This window comes from Leucopleurus acutus, assembly GCF_964270905.1.
Source record: "Leucopleurus acutus genome assembly, chromosome: 13".
NCBI classification, from domain to species: Eukaryota; Metazoa; Chordata; class Mammalia; order Artiodactyla; family Delphinidae; genus Leucopleurus; species Leucopleurus acutus.
Window position 1 is genome coordinate 64,074,432 of NC_139155.1, and position 22,166 is coordinate 64,096,597.

General features: G+C 52.4%; 1 protein-coding gene across 4 annotated transcripts in view; it reads left to right on the forward strand.

The window, feature by feature from the left end:
• Positions 1 to 11,289: 11,289 nt before the first annotated feature.
• The window catches only part of MED15 (mediator complex subunit 15), a gene marked incomplete at its 5' end in the record, with an annotated part of 61,352 nt that continues 50,475 nt past the window's right edge, over positions 11,290 to 22,166 (forward strand). For all 4 annotated transcript variants that reach the window (XM_082853276.1, XM_082853277.1, XM_082853278.1 and 1 more), the window contains one exon: positions 11,290 to 11,357. In XM_082853276.1, the coding sequence (XP_082709402.1) occupies positions 11,290 to 11,357 (68 nt within the window). The remainder of the gene's footprint in view (positions 11,358 to 22,166) is intronic.

Consider the following 22,166-nt stretch of genomic DNA (forward strand, 5'->3'; position numbering starts at 1 on the left):
GGCGGGGGGGGGGCAGAGGGCGTGGGCCCGGCGGAGGTGGGGGCGGAGCGGAGGGCGGGGCCCGGCGAAGGCTAGACTCCCTGGAGGCCGAGTCTCCGCTCGCTTCCCGACCCCGGCGCCGGGCGCGGCAGAACGCAAAAAGAATGAGGACGGGAAGGAGGACGTGAAGGAATGCGTTCTGGCGAGGGTGGGGCACTGTAAATCCATTTCCTCTTTCCTCCCCTCGGTCCCTTCCTCGGGGTCCCGTGAGTCGCCCGCCCCCTGCTGGATGCTGGCAGGGACATAAAACACCGCCAGTGTGAACAGGTGTTTTCCTGTTTATCGAGGTTGTGGAGTAAATCCGCTCCCCAGCCCGCAGCCGGGTCCCACCACTACAACCGGCGGCTCTTGCGTTCATTTTTCTCCGCCTCACCCCCAGAGGACCCCATCCTCCGAGGCTCATGGGTGATGGCCGCCTCCGGAGGGTGGGGAGCTGTGGAGGAGCATGTGGCTGGGGATGGCTCGAGGTTAAAAAGAACGGTGAGCGAACGTGGAAGAGGGAGAAAGTAAGTGAAAGAGAAGCACTGTCCTGGCTGAGCGTAGACAGCTGCGTGTGGCTCCAAAGAGGACTCGGAGACAGGGCCAGCCGAGGAGCGGAGGTTCCCAATGGGAGAGGGCTTCCAGGAGGGCTTTACGGAGGTGGTAACCCTCCAGCTGTGTAACAGATGAGGACTTTTGGGGAGCGGGAAAGCATTCCAGGAAGGGGACAGTGTTAGCAGAGGAATGGAGGACAGATGCAGCCAAGCGAGTGGTTGGCAGGCTGCCAGGAGTTTCTGAGCCTGAAGGAAAGTTAGAGACCAGACCCGAACCTCCAGAGATGGATGTGGCCCTGAAGGCAGCCTTCAGCCTTCAGCCTGGGCGGCAGATGCCAGCACCTGTTGCAGAGACTAGACTGGAGGGGGCATCAGGGAAGCTGTGGCCTCAGGTGGACAGGGAGTGAGGTCAAAGGACAGTGCTAGCTGGAAACTTGGGGAGGGAGGCAGGTTCCCTCGTACTGGGGAGTGATGGGTGAAGAGGGGTGAGCCCAAGACATGGCGGTGGACAGTGGGGCTATCCTTGTCACAAGGAGCCTGGAGCAGGAGCAGGTTTAGGGAAAGACAAGACCCACCATGGCCCCAGGACAGTAAGGAGGCTGCAGATGTCCAGCTGAGGGCCTTTCTGGGGGAGTCATGCACTTCTGGAGGTGATACAGCGAGTCAGAACAGGTGTGGGGAAAAGGAGGGTGGGCTGAGTGCAGAGCACAGTGGTGTTCTGGGGCACCCAAAGGGGACAGGGGAGGAGTCATCTCAAAGGCCCAATGGGGCCAGGGGTAGGGGAGGCCTTTCCTCGGGGTGGCAGAAGCCAGCCTGCAGTGACTGAGGTGTGAAAGGAGGTGAGGACAGGAAGACAGGCTTCAGAGGCCCAACCTCTTAGAGGACAGATGGGACGACAGTGTGAGGGGAGAGACTGAAGGAGGACACCTCCAGGGTAGGAGAGAGGAGCTGGCAGGTGGGGAGCATGAGGATGAGTGAGGGGAGGAGGTCAGGAGCAAGGGGAGCCACTGGCCAGGACTCAGGGGAGAGGACATGCCCCAGTTTTCTCTAAGCTGGAGGGACCATCATCTCAAAATCCACCTGGATCAAGTCTGTGGTTCCCCTACAGTAACGTTCACAAGGAGAGGAGTGGCAAGGTGGGGGAGGCCTCAGAAGTGGGGTGTCCTGCCAGGGATGTGTTTGCTTCCTAGCAAATCCTCCATTCCCTGAGGGTACAAGCTTTATCTGCTCCTTCATGTCTGTATTCCTGCACTGCACAGAGAACAGGGCTGGCCTGGTGCTCAGTAGGTGCTAAGTAAATACAAGTTGAGGGAATTGGAGTAGAGAGAAATCAGAAGCAGAGAGACTGGTTAAAGGGCTGATATAGGGACTTCCCTGGTGGCACAGTGGTTGAGAATCCGCCTGCCAATGCAGGGGACACGGGTTCAGTCCCTGGTCCAGGAAGATCCCACATGCCACAGAGCAACTAAGACCGTGCGCCACAACAACTGAGCCTGTGCTCTAGAGCCCGTGAGCCACAACTACTGAAGCCCGCACGCCTAGAGCCCGTGCTCCGCAACAAGAGAAGCCACCCCAGTGAGAAGCCCACGCACCGCAACAAAGAGTAGCCCCCACTCACCGCAACTTGAGATAGCCCAGGCACAGAAATGAAGACCCAATGCAGCCAAAAATAAATAATAAATAACTTCATTTTTTAAAAAAAATTAAAAAAAAAAAAGAGTAACCCCGCTCACTGCAACTAGAGAAAGCCCGGGTGCAGCAACAAAGACCCAACACAGCCAAAAATAAATTAATTAATTAATTTTAAAAAAAGTGGAACACTGTTGTTTAAAATAAATAAATAAATTTATTTTTAAAAATAAAAGGGCTGGTATAGATAAAGGAAGATTTGAAGTCTCAACACAACAGAAACATCTTAAAGGAAAGACCAATGCATTTGCCTGCACAACAGTTTGATCACAGCCATACTAAACAAACAAAAAACAATTGAGGAAATTGGCAGCAAGTGGCAAATGGTATATAAAAAATCCATACAGGGAACTCCCTGGCGGTCCAGTGGTTAGGACTTGGCGCTTTCACTGCCAGGGCCAGGGTTCAGTCCCTGGTTGGGGAACTAAGATCCTACAAGCTGCGTGGTGCAGCCAAAAAATAAAAGTTTTTTTCATACAAAACAATAAACGATATTGATTCCATTAATTAAATGGAAATGAACATGAACAGTTAACACTCAAAACAGGACAAAAACAGGGACTTCCCTGGTGGTCCAGTGGTTAAGATTCGACACTTACAATTCGGGGGTCACAGGCTCAGTTCCTGGTTGGGCAACTAAGATCGCACATGCTGTGTGGCACTGCCAAAAAAAATAAAAATAGAAGGAGGGACAAATACATAACTTAATACCTGAGAGAATCATGAGTATCACTGAAAGTAAAAAAATGCAAATGACAACATATATCAATGAATGTATTTGCAACATAACCTACAAAAGATTATTATTCAAAATGTATAAGGGATTTTTTTTTAATAAAGAACTTTTAAAAATCAATAATTAGAAAGGCAACCAACCAGAAAAATGGTAAAGGATCTTTACTGCAAACTCACAGAAGAGGAGGTCCCAGAGGGTGTAAACAAAGGAAGTAGAGTTCAATCACATTAATACTCAGGAAATGCAAATGCTACACCACATTTTCCTACACTGTTAAAGAAAATATTATTCTGACTTTTGTTAAAACCGTAAGAAAGACTATTCAGGAAGACTATTGCAATCAGGGGTTGTCAGTAGGGGAGAGCTCAGGCTCAACTCTGGATACAGCAAAGATAGCTGGGGATGTAAAGCAAAGGAGCAGGCTGAGGGGGTCGTTGGATGTAAACTTACTAACATGAGGGACTTCCCTGGCGGTCCAGTGGTTAAGACTCCGTGCTTCCACTGCAGGAGGCACAGGTTCGATCCGTGGTCCGGGAACTAAGATCCCGCATGCCGTGTGGTGGGGAGCCCCCCAAAAATTATTAACTTGAGACATCAAGGGTGGGGGATTCTTACTACACTGGCCCAATGGGGTTATCCAGAGTGGGGGACAAGGAACTTGATCAGATTTCAGGGGTGGGGGGATTCTCCCTGAACTGATTGGGCAGAATGGTTTGCCTAGGCTGGGCTAGGCAGGCCAAGAACGGGACAGGTGCCACAGCGGAGGCCTAGTCAAGAGCACTCAAAGGAGCTGACTAAAGTTTGCTCAAGGAGAGTCTTTGTCAACATCAACATGGCGAAATATAAAGTAGGGGGAGATGAAGCAGCATTTGGTGAGGGTGGGAAAGTACATACATTGCTGATGGAAATGTAAGTTGGAACAGCCAATTTGGAGCTTAGTAGTGGTTTAAAAACATGCCTGCAGGGCTTCCCTGGTGGCGCAGTGGTTGAGAGTCCGCCTGCCGATGCAGGGGACATGGGTTCATGCCCCGGTCCAGGAAGATCCCACATGCCGCGGAGCGGCTGGGCCCATGAGCCATGGCCTCTGAGCCTGCGTGTCCGGAGCCTGTGCTCCACAACGGGAGAAGCCACAACAGTGAGAGGCCCGCGTACCTCAAAAAAAAAAAAAAAAAAAGATGCTTGCAAAATCTTTGACTCTCCTCCCTCCAAAAGGTAAAACCCAATCTTCCTTCCTCCCCTTGAATGCGGGCTGGACTTAGTGACTGGTTCTAAGGGACAGAATGAGACAGAAGGAAACGTGTGTGACTATAAAAGGCATTGCACCTGTGTCTTGCTCTGTCTGCGGGCCATGAGCCACCATGTCATGAAGACACTCAAGCAGCCCTGAGGAGAGGCCTGCATGGACCCGAGACCTCTGTCAAAATCAGCACCACCTTGCCAGCTAGGAGCAAGCTGCCTTGGGAGCAGATCCTCCACCCCAGCCAGGCCGTCAGAGGACTGTGGTCCTTGGAAGGAGTCCAACATCTGCCTGGAACCTCAAGAGAGACTGAGCCAGCACCCGGCTCAACCTCTCCTGAATTCCCCACAGAAAGGGTGGAAGATAATGAATGTTTATTATTGTTGTTTTAAGCTACTTGGCTGTGGTGTAATTTCTTATGCAGCCGCATTAGATAACTGATACCTAGAACAATTGGTAGTAGCTATTAACATTTAAATAAATGTACAGTGGCTCTCTGCAAGCCAACAATGCCACTTCTGGGTATCTACATTGGAGAAATACTCCAGATGGAAGTGAGACAGCATAGTGGAGGATACTCACTGTGGCATATCTTCAATTGTGAAAAAGCAGAACCAAAGTGGATGTGAGACAGTAGGGAAGGGGGCAGGGCACAACCTTTAAAAGAATGACACAGCCATCGAGGATATAAACTGGTTAGAACCAACTAGGTCCACAACAGTGGAAAGTGTGTCTTCCAGTGAACCTTGAGCCTCATTATATGCTCAATATAATACATTAGCTAACTGATACAGCCACCAGGGCCAGGACAGCTCCCAGGCCGACCATAAAAGGCCAAAAAGTGGGCAGTGGTCTAATTCCTGGAAATCCCCGCCCCTTCCCCCAAAGAATTGAAATAATCCTCCTGCTTAGCCTTTGAAATTACCCAGCCCTAAAAACTAACCACTCCCACAGCCCGGAGCCACTCTCACTTTCTGAGAGGGACGCATTCTGTCTATGGAATGTATACCTCTCTAAATAAACTCGCTTTCACTTTACTGTGGCTCACTCCTGAATTCTTTCCATCACGAAGCCAAGCATCCTCACTTGGCGGCCAGTCCCAGGGACTTGCCCGATTCCTGGGACATGACCATCCTCTCACACCCCCTTCTCCTGCAACATCTGTCCATAAATAAACTGGGCTGCATCGGTCCTGTGGGATGACCTGCAGCAGGTAATCTAGGGGCTGTGATGTAGCAATGACTCTTTTTTTTTTTTTTTTGGCCATGCAGCACAGCTTGTGAGATCTTAGTTCCCTGACCAGGGACCAGGGATCGAACCCTTGCCCCTGCAGTGGAAGAATGGAGCCTTAACCATTGGGCCACCAGGGAAGTCTGGCGCCACCCCCCGCCCCGCCCCCAAGCCTTTTTTTTAGAAGCTCGGGTTCTTTATGTCTTATCACAGAAAGAATTCAGTGAGAGACAAAAAGTGATAGGTAAAAAGTGGATTTATTTAGAGCGATACACACTCCACAGGCAGAGTGTGGTCCATCTCAGAAGGTGAAAGGCCCTGAAATATGGGGTGGTTAGTTTTATTTTTTAATAAATTTATTTATCTTATTTTTGGCTGTGTTGGGGCTTTCTCTAGCTGTGGGGCTTCTCTAGCGGGGGCTACTCTTCGTTGCAGTGCGCAGGCTTCTCACTGTGGTGGCTTCTCATCGCGGAGCATGCACGGGCTCTAGGTGCGCAGGCTTCAGCAGTTGTGGCATGTGGGCTCAGTAGTTGTGGCTCACAGGCTCTAGAGCACAGACTCAGTAGTTGTGGCACACGGGCTTAGTTGTTCTGCAACATGTGGGATCTTCCAGGACCAGGGCTTGAACCCGTGTCCCCTGCATTGGCAGGTGGATTCTCAACCACTGTGCCACCAGGGAAGCCCCTGGGTGGTTAGTTTTTATGGGCTGGGTAACTTCATAGACTAAGGAGTGGGAGGATTATACCAGCTATCTTGAAGAAGGGGCGGAGATTTCCAGGAAGTGGGCAACAGCCCACTTTGTGGCCTTTGAAGGTCCGCCTCAGAACTGTCAAGGTGCCTCTGGGTATGTCATTTAGATGCTAATGTATTACAATGAGAGTATAATTCGGCTCAAGGTCCACTGGAAGTCAAATCTTCCACCATCTTGGGCCTCGTTGGTTCCAACCAGTTTTTGTCCTGTCCTCAATGACTATGTCATTCTCCCCCCCCACCCCCCCCACCCCCCCCACCCCCCCGGACGCGCAGGCTCAGCGGTCATGGCTTACGGGCCCAGCTGCTCCACGGCATGCGGGATCCTGCTGGACCGGGGCACGAATCCACGTCCCCTGTATTGGCAGGCAGACTCTCAACCACTGCACCACCAGGGAAGCCCCCTATGTCATTCTTTTAAAGGCTGTGCCCTGCCCCCTTCCCTCCTATTTCAGATTGGTGTATGATCTTTTTTCTTCTTTTTAATTTATTTATTTTATTTGTTTATTTTTGGCTGCTTTGGGTCTTCGTTGCTGCGCGTGGGCTTTCTCTAGTTGCAGTGAGCGGGGGCTACTCTTTGTTGCGGTGCGCAGGCTTCTCCTCGGGCTCCAGGTGCCCAGGCTTCAGCAGTTGTGGCTCGTGGGCTGTAGAGCACAGGCTCAGTAGCTGTGGTGCACAGGCTTAGTTGCTCCATGGCATGCGGGATCTTCCCGGACCAGGGTTCGAACCTGTGTCCCCTGCATTGACAGGTGGATTCTTAACAACTGTGCCACCAGGGAAGCCCTTGGCATATGATCTTGCAGTTAAAATTGTGTGTATTTTACACCCATTACAGTTGTCTGTATATAGATTTGCCCATGATGTAGTTCTATACTCTAAATTATAATTAAAATTCTGGTTAATAAAGAGTTGTTAATACTTGAGACAATGCTTCTGCTATGATGTAGGTTTAAATACAGGATCCAGATGGCATCCAGCTCATGACTTGTTTTATTTTTTAAACTAATGGTGAGGTAGGGGGGAAATTTACCTAAATATGAACATTGGCTGCCTCAGTGATGGGATTTATAATTTTTGGTCCTTTCTAAAGTTTCTACTGTGTGTTGCTTTTAGAAGCAATAACTGCCCCCCAACACCACACTCATAAATGATTGCAGGCTCCAGGCCAAACACAGAAGAGGGGTTACATCTAGCAGGTGCTGGGATGATAGTGAAACAGGAGGGAAGCGGGCAGGGCACAACCTTTAAAAAAAAATGACATAGCCATTGAGAACAGGACAAAAACTGGTTAGAACCGATGAGGTCTAAGATGGTGGAAGATTCACTTCCAGTGGACCTTGAGCCTCATTATACGCTCATTGTAATACATTAGCATCTAAATGACACACCCACAGGCGCCATGACTGTTCCGAGGCTGACCATAAAAAGCCAACTTCCTGGAAACCTCTGCTCCTTCTTCAAGATAGTTGAAATAATCCTCCTACTCATTAGCCTTTGAAATTACCCAGCCCATAAAAGCTAACCACCGCATATTTTGGGGCTGCCCTCACCTTTTGAGATGGACCACATTCTGCCTATGGAATGTGTATCTCTCTAAATAAATCCACTTCTCACCTATCACTTTGCCTCTTGCTGAATTCCTTCTGCACTGAGACATAAGGAACCTGAGCTTTGATAAATCCTGAGACCAGGTGTGCGGTATCAATTAAAAGACAGTGGGTTTGAGTCCCAATCTGAGTTTTGGCTGGGTTCAAATCCCATCTGAGGTGTGCGGTTTCAAGAGGGGCAGGTCAGCACCTTCCAGGGACTGAGCACCAAATGAGGAGGGGTATCAGAGGGGTCTCTATGTGAGGCTGGAAGGAGAGAGCCAGAGCCTCTGAGAGGGTGTGCAAGGCTCTCTAGGGGGAATATTCCTCCACCTGCAAAGCTTCCAGCTCCTGCTTCCTGCAGGGCCCAGGATGGTGTCCACCAAATGTGTGGCCAGTGACAGGGTCCAGCTATGGCAAGGTAGCCTCAGGAACCAGCAGAACAGAGATTTAGCCCAGCCAGGAGCCCACCCCAAGTGGTGTGGGATACAGTCACACCTCTGGCCAGCTTCAGCTTCCTCCATCATTTCCTCCCCAGGGTCTAAACCATGCAGGTCCATTTCAGGATCGACCTTCCTGTGGCCTCCCTCTTTCCCCAAGGCCAAGAGGTCTGTAGCTGTCTCTACCTCTCTTTCCCTAGGGATGGTGATCCCTAGTCACCATCCAAACTCTAACCAAGGTATAACCACCTCTGGGCCCCAGAGGAAGGGATGAATAGAAATAGAAGACTGGAGCAAACACCAAAGGGGGTAGCACTTAAGTTTATCCCGATGACAAATTCTTGACAACATTCTGGACCTGTTTGTCTCAGGGCCCAACAGTAAGGACAGGAAGGAATCACTGGATTGGAGACATGCAATATCCATAGCCAATATTTAATTCATGAATCACTTAGTTTATTGCACACAATTAGCACACGACACAGGTTAGTTGAAGTAGGGAAAAGAGGGTCACAAACCACTCTGAGGAGAAGTCAGGAAGGAGGTGTCTCTGCACAAGCAGGGTCTCCAGTCCAGCAATGGGTCTCTGGATAAGCAGAGTGGGAAGTAGCTCTCTGGCAGCCTCCATCTGGAACACTCTGAGTTACTCAGCTTGGTGGTCTCTTTTTAAGGAGCAACGGTTATGCCCAGGGGAGGGGATCTCGCCTTTATCAGTTGCTCCTTCTGTTCCAGTGACATACGTTGCCCAACAGCTTTCTTATCTAAAGTAACACTCTCAGTTTATCACAGACACTCCTAGTTCTTTAGTGATGTTTCAAAACAACTAATACGGAAATTCACATTGGCCACTGTGACTCCATTTTGAACTACAAAACTTAGCTTAACATACCTTAAATCCTATAGGTTTCATACACGATGAGTAGGAATCATAACATAAAAGAAATCACATCCTAACAGGGCCTCTGTCTGTCAGTCTGTCTGTGAATCTATGTGCCATGCTCTCTCCACCTTCCTAGAACCAGAGTGCAGGGACTTCCCTGGTGGCGCAGTGGATAAGACTCCGTGCTCCCAATGCAGGGGACCCGGGTTCGATCCCTGGTCAGGGAACTAGGTCCCACATGCATGCTGCAACTAGGAGTTCGCATGTTACAAATGAAGAGCCCTGGAGCCGCAACAAAGGAGCCTGCCTGCCACAACTAAGACCCCGCGCAACCAAAAAAAAAAAAAAAAAAAGAAAGAAAGAAAGAAAAAGAACCAGCATGCAGAATAGGGAGAGATGTCCTGGGGTCCCCATTAACATAACAAGCTCACTTGAGTTGGATGTGATGTCCATCCTCTTCTTCCAAAAGCCCCAAGGGTCTAAGGATTTGACAGTGAGGACTGGCTTTGCCAATGGAGTTATAAGACCAAAGTTTTCCATAAATTGGTAAATGGAATCTGCAGGGCTGAGGATTTAAATAACAAAATGCATCTTAAGTCCAAATACAATATAGGACACACCGCAGTTACACCTTTCCAGTGATTCACAGAGAAACATTTATAGGTCAACTTAAAAAAGTTCATGACAGTGGAAGAATGTTCATGACAGTGGTGATGGTTGCACAACCTTATGAATATGTGAATATAGCAAAAAACACTGAATTGTACATTTTAAAAGGGTGAATTATATGGTATGTGCATTAGATCTCAGTTTTTTTAAATGTGCAAGAGGGATAGAGACAAGGTGATGAACCATTCTGGTCAGCCTGGGGGTCATCAAGACACGGACTTTCGGAGCTAAACCCAGGAGAGTCCTGGGCAAACCAGGACAAGTTGATTACCCTAGGGACAGATATATATATATATATTTTTTGGTGGCCACGTGGCTTGTGGGATTTTAGTTCCCCGACCAGGGATCGAACCCAGGCCCTGGCAGTGAAAGCACGTAGTCCCAACCACTGGATAGCCAGGGAATTCCCAGGACAGAATTTTAAAAAATTATTTTAGAAAGAATGAGAGCAAAAAAGTTTGAAGCTGTGAACAGCTCTCCTATCAATGCAAAACCTGAAACCTGAGGGCAAGACGGGCCCCTTTGGGGAACCTGCTCACTCCCTCCTCTCCCAATCCCTCCCCCCCACCCCCTACTCCTGCCTGGGGCTCAGGGACACGGGGTGGACACAGCCCCTCCTGGGCCAGGCACTTATTAGGCGTCAGTAGGTGCCAGTTCACTTTCTGTGAGGCCCATCTTGGTGACTGTCTATTTAGCACTTGGGGACCTAAGTTGGGCTTAGGATTTTTGTCACCTGCCTTCCCTCCGCAGGGCCACAGAAAGGCCGCATAGGTTCAGTCTGGCAGAACTTTTATCCTCCTAAAAGTATCCTCAGGCTTCAACCTCTGTCCATTCCCGCCTGCCTCCAACTCCCCTGCCTCCTCCACTCAGCAAGTTTGTGCGCTGTCAGCGAGCATCTGGAAGGTGTTCTCCTGTTGGGCCAAACAGGAAAGCCTGTGTCTAAAAATTAACAGTGTGGTTTGGGTTCCTCACATCTCCAATCCCTACAAAATATAGCCATTGGTGGGATATGAGATTCCAAAAGTCTAACGGATAGAAGCATCGTCTGGTCCCTCTTGGGATGCGGCGCTGGAAGGCAGCCTCAGGGAAGTAGGGCCCGGATCGTGCGGGCACAGCAGGGGCACAGCAGGTGGCTGATAAATCTCTGATAATCTCTCCACGGCATCCGCTCAGGTAGCGGGCGGCCGCGCGCGGCCTCCCCGAGGGGTGTGGATCCCCTGGACTTGCAGGGCCAGCCCACAGTAGGGCCACAGGCTAGGCACTCGACGAGGTGCAGCTGCCGTCAGCCTCGGGCGGCTGGGAGCGCGGTGGGGGTGGGGCTCCCGGGCGCCCGCGGACTCCATTTCCCACAGGCCCCCGCTCGCGCCCCAGTTCCCACAATCCCCGTTCCGCTTCCGGCGCGGCCGAGACGCAGCCGACGGTTTCCGGGTTTGGGCCTGGCGCTGCGGTTGAGGCGGCGGCTGCCGAGCGGGGCGCAGGCGGTGGGAGCGGGGCACCGGCATGGACGTTTCGGGGCAGGAGACCGACTGGCGGAGCGCCGCCTTCCGGCAGAAGCTGGTCAGCCAAATGTGAGTAGGGGCTGAGGCGGCGGCGGCGCGACCCCCGGCCTTCCCCTCAGCCTTCCCCTCCTCATCCTTCCTCTCAGCCCTCCTCGCGGAGGGGGAGGCGCGGCCGGACCGGGGGATTCCGGGCGTCGGATCGCGGGGTACCGGGGCGTGGCCCTCCCCTCTGTCCCCTCCGCTCTCGACCGCCGCGGTCGCGGGTTAGCGTTCCTGGGCCGAACTCTGCCAGCCGGCGAGCCCCGGCTTCTGAGTCATCGTCCTGAGCTTTCTCATTCGTCATTTGTGTGCTTGGGAGGCAACCTTTCCCCAGCTCTGCGTCCCACTGCGGACGGAGGAGGCCGGGGCCGCCAGTGGCGGCTTCTGCAGGTCTGGGCGCTTTGCGATTCCTCCTCGGAGAAAGCGCCTCGGGGCGAGGGCGGAGGGGGTGGGCAGAAGGGGCGGTGGGGGCGAGAATCTACGGGTGACCTCCCTCCCCCCCGTGGACTTCGCCGGAGGGTGGCAGGAAGAGGCTGTCAGAAAGCGACCTTCGGTCGGGAGTGGGAGTGAAGAGCTGGGGTTGGTGCCTCCTCTTCAGTCTCAGCTGCTGAGACCATCGATGCAGGGGCTGCCGGGCGCCCTGGTCTTCGCGCGCGGAGCTTCCGCTCCTCCGCACCGGCTGCTTGTTGGTTTACTGTCTTCTACCGGGCTTGCCGGACCGGCGGGCTGTGCTGGCGGGGATCAGCCCCTGATCTTGGGGGACGCGCCGCCGCCAAGGCGCAGTTACAGGGCAGGCTTTCTCCTACTGGAATTGACGGTTTGCTTGAGCAGTTGGGGAGTAGGCGGCGAATAAACTGAGTCCCAGAATGATAAGTAGGAGTGTGAAGGGCCATCACTGCAAGCTGAGGAGTGGGGAGCGTGAGTGCCCACCGCGTGGAGGACCTCGTGCTAGGCTGAGTTCTGGGGTTTGAGGAGATGATCGTGCAAGGAGGGCCAGCGGGGGCTGACCCGTTAGCTGTGGGAGTGCTGTGCTGGGGAGATGAGCCTCTATTTGTCATGGGGCCTGCTTTGAGGTGGTGAGATGCCAGAGTTGAGAAGATCCCCTGAGTCCCCGAAGATGGATCAAGAACAGAGGAGAGAGGCCAGTGAGGCCCATTATGAGAGTTTTGAGCTGTTGGGGTCTGGGAACCTGTCGTTTTTCATGCCTGTATTCCCCCTGCTAGAGCACTGTGTGTCACATCGCTCCGTAAAATGGTTGTGGAATGACCTAGTCAGGCAAGAGATTCTAAAGGCCTGCATTAGGCAGCGGTAGAAACTGAAAGAAGATGATTCCAGAGAAAGCAGAGAGCGAGCGCAGATGGTCCTTGATGACTAACTGGATGGAGGGGGTGGGGTGCAGCAGTGTGCAAGGAAGGAAGTGGGGCGGAAGGCAGGGAAGCTCTCAGTCCAGGGCAGGCAGTGGGGACTGGAGAGCTAGGCTCCGGGCCCTGCGGTGGAATTGTCTGGGGACAGATGTGCCGATATTGCAGAATCAGTGAATGTTGGAGTTACCAATCGATGAAATCTTGAGGATTGATCTACTTAAGGGCTCTTGTAAGAAAGGCCCCCAGGGCAGAGAGTCCTCTTTGAGGGAGCCCGGAATTTAAGGACGGGAAGAATGAGTTGCTGCCAAAGGAAATGGGGCAGGTGGGGGAGTGTCAGAGGGCTGGGGGGGCCATTGAAGAGGACCAACTGAGTACTTCTTGATTCAGCCTTCTTCTGCTTCTAGAGAAACTGGGTTCTTTTTTTTTTTTTTTGCCAGATTGCTGCTATTACTCTTCTGTTGCTGACAACAAACTGTGTTGCTTAAAAACAACACAGGTGTATTATCTGACAGGTTCTGTAGATCAGAGGTCTAAGTGGGCTCAGCTGAATCTTCTCCTCGGGCTCTTACAGGGCCGAAATCAAGATATTGGCAGGTGCATTTCTTCCTGGAGGCTCTGGGGTAGAATTTGCTTTCAAGCTAATTCAGGTTGTTGGCTAAATTCAGTTCCATGGCATTGGAAGACTGAGGCGAAATCGTTCCTAACTGGCTCTTAACCTTTCCAAGGTCAGTCTTTGTTCCCAGAGGCTGCCTCCATTCTCTCACACTTTCTATGTGGCCCCCTCCAGCAAGGGTGGGCTCTTCTGCCCCATTTCTCTGCCTTCAACCAGAGAAAATAATTCTCTACTAAAGGCTCAGATTAGATTGAGCCCACCTGGATAATCCAGGATGATGTCCCTACTTTCAAGTCTATAACCTTAATTACATCTGGAAAGGCCCTTCTGCATCTACTGTTGGCGTGTTCCCGGGGTTAAGGCCTGGGCACTTTAGGGAGCCCTTCCGCCTGCCACCACTGGGATGAGCAGTTTCAGAGGCTTTCGGCCTGACATCATGTGGGTGTTCTCAGTTCTCAGATTTGTCTGTTTTCTCTCCAGGTTTCACTTTGAAAGCCGTGATTCTTGGTGCCTTGATTTATTGTGTTCACAGCATTAAAAAAGAAGGTCAGGATACCTGACATGTTAATTCTGACTTTCTCCAGTGTTTATGCTGTTGTTTAAAGTCGGCCGACTTGGGAAATTTTTTTTTTTTTTTTTTTTGGCCGCACCACACGGCATGTGGGGGATCTTAGTTCCCAGACCAGGGATCAAACCCGTGCCCCCCTGCATTGGAAACACGGAGTCTTAACCACTGGACTTCCAGGGACATCCCTTGGGAAATGTTTTGAACCGAGGTAATTTACAGTTGAATGAGGGAAGCCAAGCGAAGACCTGGGAAGTTTCAGTGGGAGGGGGCTCCCTGTCCTCACCTCGCTCTTGAGTAGCTCCTGAGAGAATAGACTGAATAAACGGCTCCTGGCTTCCACTGAGGAAAAGCAGTTTAGAGTTGGGGCTGGTTAGGAGGGCCCTTGAAGGGACTCTAGTGCAGCCTCTTCTTAGCCCTGCACTGCCTCTGCCTCCTCCGGGCCTCCCCGGACTTCTGCCTCCACTCACTCATCACTGCCCTGCTGACAACCCATCAGTGACTGTCCTCAGAGTCCGAACAGAGCTCCAGATGTCCCCCCCACCCCCACCCCAGCCCGGCCTAGCCACCTGCTCTCATACCCCCACCCCGTTCCACCCTCTCTGGTTTTTCAGCTTCTTGAGCATTCCAAATTCTTTCTTTGTTCTCTCCCTTTAAACAATTTGTTATCGAGTATTTAAGATATTCCACAATGGGTAGACTTCCCCTCACTGTATTCATGACTAGTTCCTTTTCCTCGTTGACATGTCTGCTTAAATATTAAATACTCAAGATCTTTTTCTGCCCACCCTGCCTAAAGTGGGTCACCCCCTGATATCTTGTATCTCAGCCCCTTTGAGTTTCCTGTAAGACTCCAATCCTATGAAGCATGGCACCTGGCGTATAAACCACTTGCTGAAGAGTGCAAGAGTAGATATTTTCCTGGGTGTTGTGTGTGCCACCTTCTCAATGACAGTGGCCTTCATTACCTGCGCCAGCAGCCATTGTGAAGCTTGGGAACACCCACTTTCTCCACGTGTGAGCTGAGTGACCTTGCATACGTCACCTTTCTGGGTCATCTCCCTCATCCATGCGAAGGCAGGAGTCCAGTCTGTCTCACAAGGGTGGTGGGAAGGAAAAGGAAGAGACCTCCACTCGTGCTCTAGCAGAGGGCTCGGGACTCAGTGATGCGTCCCCTGATGCCCCCTCCCCAGGCCCTGGCAGGAGAAGGAGCCTTGGGGAGTGAAGGTGGAACCTTTGAGTCTGGTTAGGGGATTGATGACATGGGAGCCTCTGGGGAGGGTAGTTGTGAAACTCTTGGTGGGTTCAGATGGGCTTTTTGTGGAACATCCACTTTCCCTGCAGGACCACAGGAGCAGCCCCCCTTAGAGCCCCCGAGCTGGTCATTGTGGGCCTTGGGCCTGCCTCCTGGGTTGTTGGGTTAGTGTTGAGCACGCGTGTCTGGTCTGTCAGCTCCTGGAGAACAAGTGTGTGTGAGAAGTGAGCAGCGCCTCGTATGCCATGGGGTTGGTGAACGGTGAATACATAAAAGGACCACCTAGATCATCTCTTCCCATCTTAGTCTTGAGACTTTTGTACCTCCCACCCCTCAGTACAGCAGATTGCATCTTAAGGCGTGGAGTAAATGTCTGCTGGGCTGAACAGATTGCAAGGGGAGGACACAGTTGGGGAGGGCAGCCCTGATCAGGGTTCCAGTCAGGGGCCACGAAGGGCTGAGGGAGTGTGGAGCAGAGTGAGGGCGGACCGGTCAGCTGCCTCTTCTGCCAAGGACCCCTAGGGAGGTGTGAGCTCCAGGTCAGGAACCTAGGAGGTGTGGAAATTTCAGCCTAGACCAGAAGGAGAAAGTCGAGTGCTATTTAGCCAGAAACAAAATAAAACAAAGCAAAAAAGCAGAAGAGAACAGACAACGAAACAGCAACTTCCAAGGGTCTGGAGAGGTCTTCAGAAGGACAGGGAGTGTCCTGAAACTTGCATGTCCGGATCCTGCCTGTGGCTTGTGGTCCCTCCCACGGGCAGAAGCCACTGAGTCTTGGCCGACCCTTTTCTGTGGCTTAGCCCACGCAGGCCTCCGAACAGCCCTGTGCCTCCCTGGTGTGACTCTGGCCCTTGTTCTCCAGCAGGGAAGCTGCTGAGCCCACTGCTTTCTTCATAGCCCAGTTGTCATCCACGTGACTGGGCTGATGTCCGTGTACAGCCCAGCTCCAGAATGTCTGTGCCCCGAGGCCAGGGGCCCTGTCTGGTCACCACAAGTCCCAGCGAAGAAACTAGAAAGTGATTGGTGAGACACTGACTTCAGAGTCCTGACCCTTGTCTCTACTGCCCCAGGCCAGGAGTGACAGTGACATGAGGGGATGGGAGCCCTCCGTCATCCAGGGTTTTCTCAACAGCAGCGACAACAGCAGCTGAAACGTGGGGGTGTGCTGTGCACCCTGCTGCAGGAGTTGTTGTGTTGGCTCACCCACCGTCTCTGTGCTGGCCCTGAGAGTGGGCGGGTGCACTTGTTACTCCCGTGTAGGGTGAGGAAACTGAGGCATGGATGCGTGTCACAGAGGAGTGCTTGCTGAACCGTAGCAGGACTGGCGAGGCAAACCACTTTTTCACCTGAAAGAGTGGTCACGCCTCTTTTGGGGAAGCGGGGAGATGGCCCTGGAAGTTAACCCAAGCCATGTGCACTGAGAGAGCCCATTGGAGGAGCTGCTGCCGGTAGGCATCCTGTTGGCAGTTTTAGCAACTCCCCATGGGTCACTGGGCCCCAAAGGGTGGCAGGCCCCTCTGCTGCAGTTGGCACAACACTGCTGGCACAGCACCGCAAGCCCCAGCTGATCTTTGGCCTCTGCACAGGCTGCAGCCAGTCCCCAGCCACACCAGCGTCCTTTCATAGGTGACCCTACCCCCCTACCAGCTGCATCCCTTACGTCCATTCCTGGTCAGAAGTCTTTCAGCTGTTACTGCCATTCCTGACCTGGTGGCTATGGCTGGTCCAGGACCCATGGTGGGCATTCTGGGGTGGGAAGGACCGTGACCACGTGATTATCTTCCTGCCCTGGTCATGAAGGGCAAGGGGTACCTGCCCCTGAAAAGCATTCCTCAGGGCAGTGATATTGGTTATGTACCTAGAGGGTCGATTTCTAAAGGAATTCTGCTGGATTTTAAAAAATTCAATATGGATCATAGGACCGAGTAGTTTAAAGACCCCATGCCTGTGCGTTCACCACTCAGCTTCAAGTTGTCAACTCTTGCTTCACGGACTCCATCCTCTTTCTCCAGTCACTTTGATGCCCAGAATGTGTGCATGGCAGCCTGTGGATTCAGCTCTGAGCCAGGATCCCTCCTCCAGGGTCTGCACCTGCCTGCTGCCCCCACGGTGCCAGGCTGCCCCAGATCCTCACAGGAGCCCCGTTCTTGACCTGGTCGCCCTGCCTCCTGCTTGTTCCCCTGCCTGAGAGACCTGTCCTTCCCCTGGCTGAGCGTTTGCAGTCCTATCCCACTCGCCCTCCCAGGACACCCAGCCACCCACCATGCCCCTCTCTTTACCCATGCTCTGTTACCGGTTTGCATCTGAATTGTTTGAACACTTGTTTCCCCCAGTCTGAACCCCTCGTGGCAGGGACACTACAAGAGTTTCTAAATCAGAGTTGATTCCTGCCTCTCCAAGAGTGACGGTGAACCAACCTGATGGGCCTTCACCTCAGAGTTGGAGAAAGTCATAGCACCGTGCATGCAGGGATGCTGGCAAACTGGCATCCTCAGGAGCCGTGGAACGTGGGGTACAGGCTGAGTTCGTTAAATAGACATCTTTGGCTGGTTATCTGAGTGATTTTAATTTTCTTTGTAATTTTTAGTATATATATGTATGTGTGTCGCTTGTTAACAGTAAACATGTATTTCTTTCATAATAAGAAATCTTTTGAAGGAGAGGTAGACCCTGTCTACAGATGAGGAGGAGGTGAGCCGTGGTCACAGGCAGCTGCCATAAGGTGGAAAGTCGCCATGTGCTTTGTGTCACGGTGGGTGTCCTCCGTCGCCTGGGCCAGGTGCCAGCACAGCCGTTCTTTCCACCCTTGCTAAGAAGCATTCTGCTTTCCACCTGAAATTACCTTTCCAGCTGACCCTCCCTCTGTGCTGGTGGGAGAGCCCCAGCCAGACACTCCTGCTGCACGTCAGGCCCTCTGGCTGCAGACACGGCTGGCTTGCCCTCTGTCGTTCTTTCTCTGCCCTGTCAGAGGTCTGGTCTTGGCCTCATTCCCTCCTCATGACCCTGATGGCTCAGCCCACAGTGGTCCCTAATTCCTCTTGAGTTTGTAGAGCCCTTGTTGGATGCATCCTGGCATGAACTGAACAGATGAACTCTTTTTTGCTCTTTTTACACTCATTATTATTTTTTTGCCTTGCCAACAGTATTATAAATTTGTTGAGTGCAGGACCTGGTCGTACACTTCTGCATCCCAGTGAGCTCCTAGCATGGTGCCTTGTCTTAGGTGAGGGATGCAGGGTAATTGCAGGGAGCGTTGTGGAAAGCAATGCTGAGCCTTTTTTTTTTTTTTGATTGAGACATTCATGTAAAGACAGGGGAGTTCAGGGTGTTACTAGATGGTTCTGTTTAACAGATAAACGAATGAGTACCTGATCCCGGAGACAGAGGAAGATGCGTTAGGAGCCCAGGCATAATTATCTCGAAACCACAACCCCGTGAGGGAGGGATGTTCCCCTCCACTTTAATAAGGTATCTCTTGGGACTTCTCTGGCGGTCCAGTGGTTATGACTCCGAGCTTTCCCTGCTGAGGGCACAGGTTCAATCCCTGGTCTGGGAACTAAGATCCCTCAAGCTGCAGTGGCCAAAAAAAAAAAAAAGGAGTCTCTTGCTAACCTAGGCGGGGCCTGTTAGTAACCGTTCCTGATTGAATGAGTTAAGTATCCAAGGAGGAGTAACTTATTTGGGACAGTGAGTCCTTGGGGGAGACATTTGACCTTACTTCGAGCTTTTTTTTCCGAGACCGTTTTTTCAGACATACAGAGTTGCAGGGACAGAGCAGAGCGCTCTGGCGTGCTCTCCCTCCGTTCACCGGTTCTCTCACATGGCTCTGTGCTCAGGCTTGGCGAGTAGCAGCTGGGTGCTGTCTGGCTCCCTCCCCTGGACATGGTTTCCTCCAGCTCTGCCTGGGACTCAGGCGGTAGGGTGGGGGCGGGTAGGGACCAGGGCTGAGGTGTGGCCTGGCTGCAGGTCAACCTTTGTGCCCAGCCACTTGGCATCCAGTCCGGGAGAGGGGTGGCAAGGCGGGGAGGGGCAGAAGGCCCTGCGTGGGGACTTCTGCTCTCTGAAGCCTGTGCACCCCTTGCTCCTTCCAGTGCAGGCTCCTGGGGGTGTGGGGGCAGTGCTTGTTGCTTCAGAAATGGCTCATTCGCATTCCTGCTGTCTCCTGTTCTCTCCCTCTTTCCAACTTCCTTTCCATCCTCATCAGAGGTGCTGTGTGAGGAAGTGATCTGGCTGCTGGGTGTGGGCTGGAGCCCCTGATATAAAGTGGAGAGAATGCCAGCTTTGCCCTGCGAGGCCCTTTTGGGCCACCGCAGGCCCTTCACACCCATCGGGTTGCTGTGAGTCATGCCAGGGAGGATTCAGGCCTGAGACTGTGCAGCGGGAAATCCCTGCCAGGGGTTCAGGGTTGGAATTCAGACCCCAGACCATTGGAGTCCAAACCCGAGGGTGGGGCTGGGGCAGGTCCTGGGGCTAGGCTCAAGGGCCCTCACCAGGCTCCCATAGTGTTTCTTTGTATTGAAGTAAAGCCCACCCATGCAGTGAGCGGCCCGAGGACACATGTCACCGTGAAAATGCCCACCAGCTGCCCAGACTGCATCCTGAACAGGCCCAGCACCCTGTGCTTCAGCCGGTGCAGCCCCTGCCCCACTCTCCTGACTTCCGGGCCATGGAGACGTTTGTTCCAGAATTTCCTGTCGCTGGAATCCCAAGCTCTGCAACCCTGGGTCTGGGCTCTTCCGTTCAGAGTGACGTGTGTGACGTTTGTCCTCGTAGGCAGCAGGTTCTTATTTATGCCGATATTCCACTGCATGACCGCGCCCCCCACCCCCATCCCCGGTACTGTCCTGTTGTGTGTTTGACAGACATTGGGGTTAGTTGCAGTTGTTGGCTGTGTGAACACTGCACCAGGGCCGCTTTGGGTCCTGTCTCCTGTGAGTACAGTACTCGCTCTCTGGGCTCTGACCCCAGGGCTAGGTGCAGGGGTGGCCTTCAGCTTCAGCACCGTCTGGAAAATGATTTTCCCAGGTGATACCAGTTGACATTCCCACCAGCCACGTGGGGAAGTTGCCCTTGTTAGACATCTTTGCCAACACCCAATGTTGTCAAGGAAGCTGCCTTCATAACAGGCACTTTGTTAATTGTTAATGCGCACTCAGATTGACCCACCGGGTGCAGAGACAGTAGGAATGGAAGGGATGGCTTAGGAGGGACAGATCTGTCAGGAAGGAAGCTACAGAATTGGGTGACGGTGTGAGGGAGGCGAGCCCTGATCCTGTGCTAATTTCTGAGAGGTGAGTGCAATGTGACGAAGTGCAGGGTGTGTGGAGTGTCAACCCTCTGGAGGAGAGAAGTCCAGCTGCCTGTGGGAGAAGCAGGGAGCAGACCTGGAAGAGCGTCAGCTGCAGGAGTGCCTCGCTGGGGCCCCAAGGGGCATGTGGGTGGAGCGGAGGGAGAGGATGTGGGTGCAGGGAAGCCAGTCCCGGCAGCGCCAGCACGTCTCCACCTCCTGTTTCAGTCAGTGTGTTCCGGGCTGGTGGGTGCGGTACTTCATTCTCTTCAGATAATGTTGCAGATGATTTCAAAACAGGAGGGTATTTTCTGTGATCTCTCTGCTCAGAGATGGCTGTTGCTGACATTTTGATCTCTTTCCTCCAGTCCTGTTTCTTTGGGCATATGACTTGATGTGTATGTATTTTAAATATGCCAACACACACACAGACCCATGTTTCTTAAGTGGAATTAGACTCTGAGTTCAGGTTTGAGTGGTGGCTTTCTCACCGCCAAGGTTCATCCCCTGGGGGGACTCTGGCTGGGGCTTGTGTGCCCATGGCCCAGGTTCACATGAGACTGGACACAGCAAGTCTTCTGGCGGATAGGACTCTTCCACATAGTCTGGCTCTGTCTGGGTGGGGAGGGACTGGACCGACCTCTGGTTATGGGAACAGGTTTTGTGAGACTTATCAGTTCCCACTTTCTGAGGCCCAAGCTCTCTAGGCCGAGGGAGACTCGGAGTGCATGGTTGCTCCCCGTGTGATGGCCCAGAGGGCCCCACTGCAGGGCACTCTTGGGAGTGAGCCTCCTTCAGGCATCTCTGCACAGTCATCCTGTGTGCTTGAGATAACTCTTTTATTTCCTATCTTGTTAAAAGTTCTGTTATGGACTTTTCCAAACATTCACAGAAGTAGGGATAATGGAAGTATGGTCTCCTAGCTACTTGGAGAGTTAGCATCATATGGCCAGTGTTTCACCCATCCCTTTCCACCCCGTCCTGGACTGTCTTCAGTCACTTCCCAGATACCGTATGATTTTCACTGCTGGGACTCGAGTGCAGACCTCTGGAAGACAGGGCTTTCCTCCCCCGAAATATTTTACAAAGTCACGTGAGATAAGCATTTTAATAAGCTCTTGGGTTGGTAGAGTCTGTCCTTAACCACGTGGTTGCCCAGTGGTGAGTGGGACACGCTCAGGGCTGGAACCTGGGGAGCCACAGTGGTCCAAGGCCTGGAGCCCAGAGGCCACTGCCTGGATGGATCAAGAGGTCTTTCCAGCATCCTGGTTCTGTTGTGGTCAAACCCGCAGAATGGAGAAAATGATGAAACTTGTGTAGCTTCTGTAGCTCAAATAATGACATATGCTTTAAGAGCAGCGGTAGCGTCTTTAGGTGTTGTTCTTTCATTGATCTAATTTGTCGAGGGTTGAGAAGTCTTGCAAGCAGAAATTGGAGAGCTTAAACCGATAAGAAAGTGAAGAGAAAGAGAACAGGAAGGGCTCATAGTCTGGGATGTAGTTTGGCAAACAGGCTTCCAGCTGCAGTGAGGTGAAGCAGGCTCCCTGAGTTAAGGACAGGTAGTTTGCTCTGGTTGCAGTTGGTGAGTAAACCATCTGTGTCTCATCATTTCCTCACTCCGAGCTGAAGCCACCTGGGTGCTGGGGCAGGCTCGAGAGAAGACCCCCTGTCGGCTGTCTGAGCCCCGGGGAAGCTGCCTGTCCCGTGGGCGGCGGTGTGCGATGGCCCCTCTTGGGTCGGTGCCTCTGACCACAC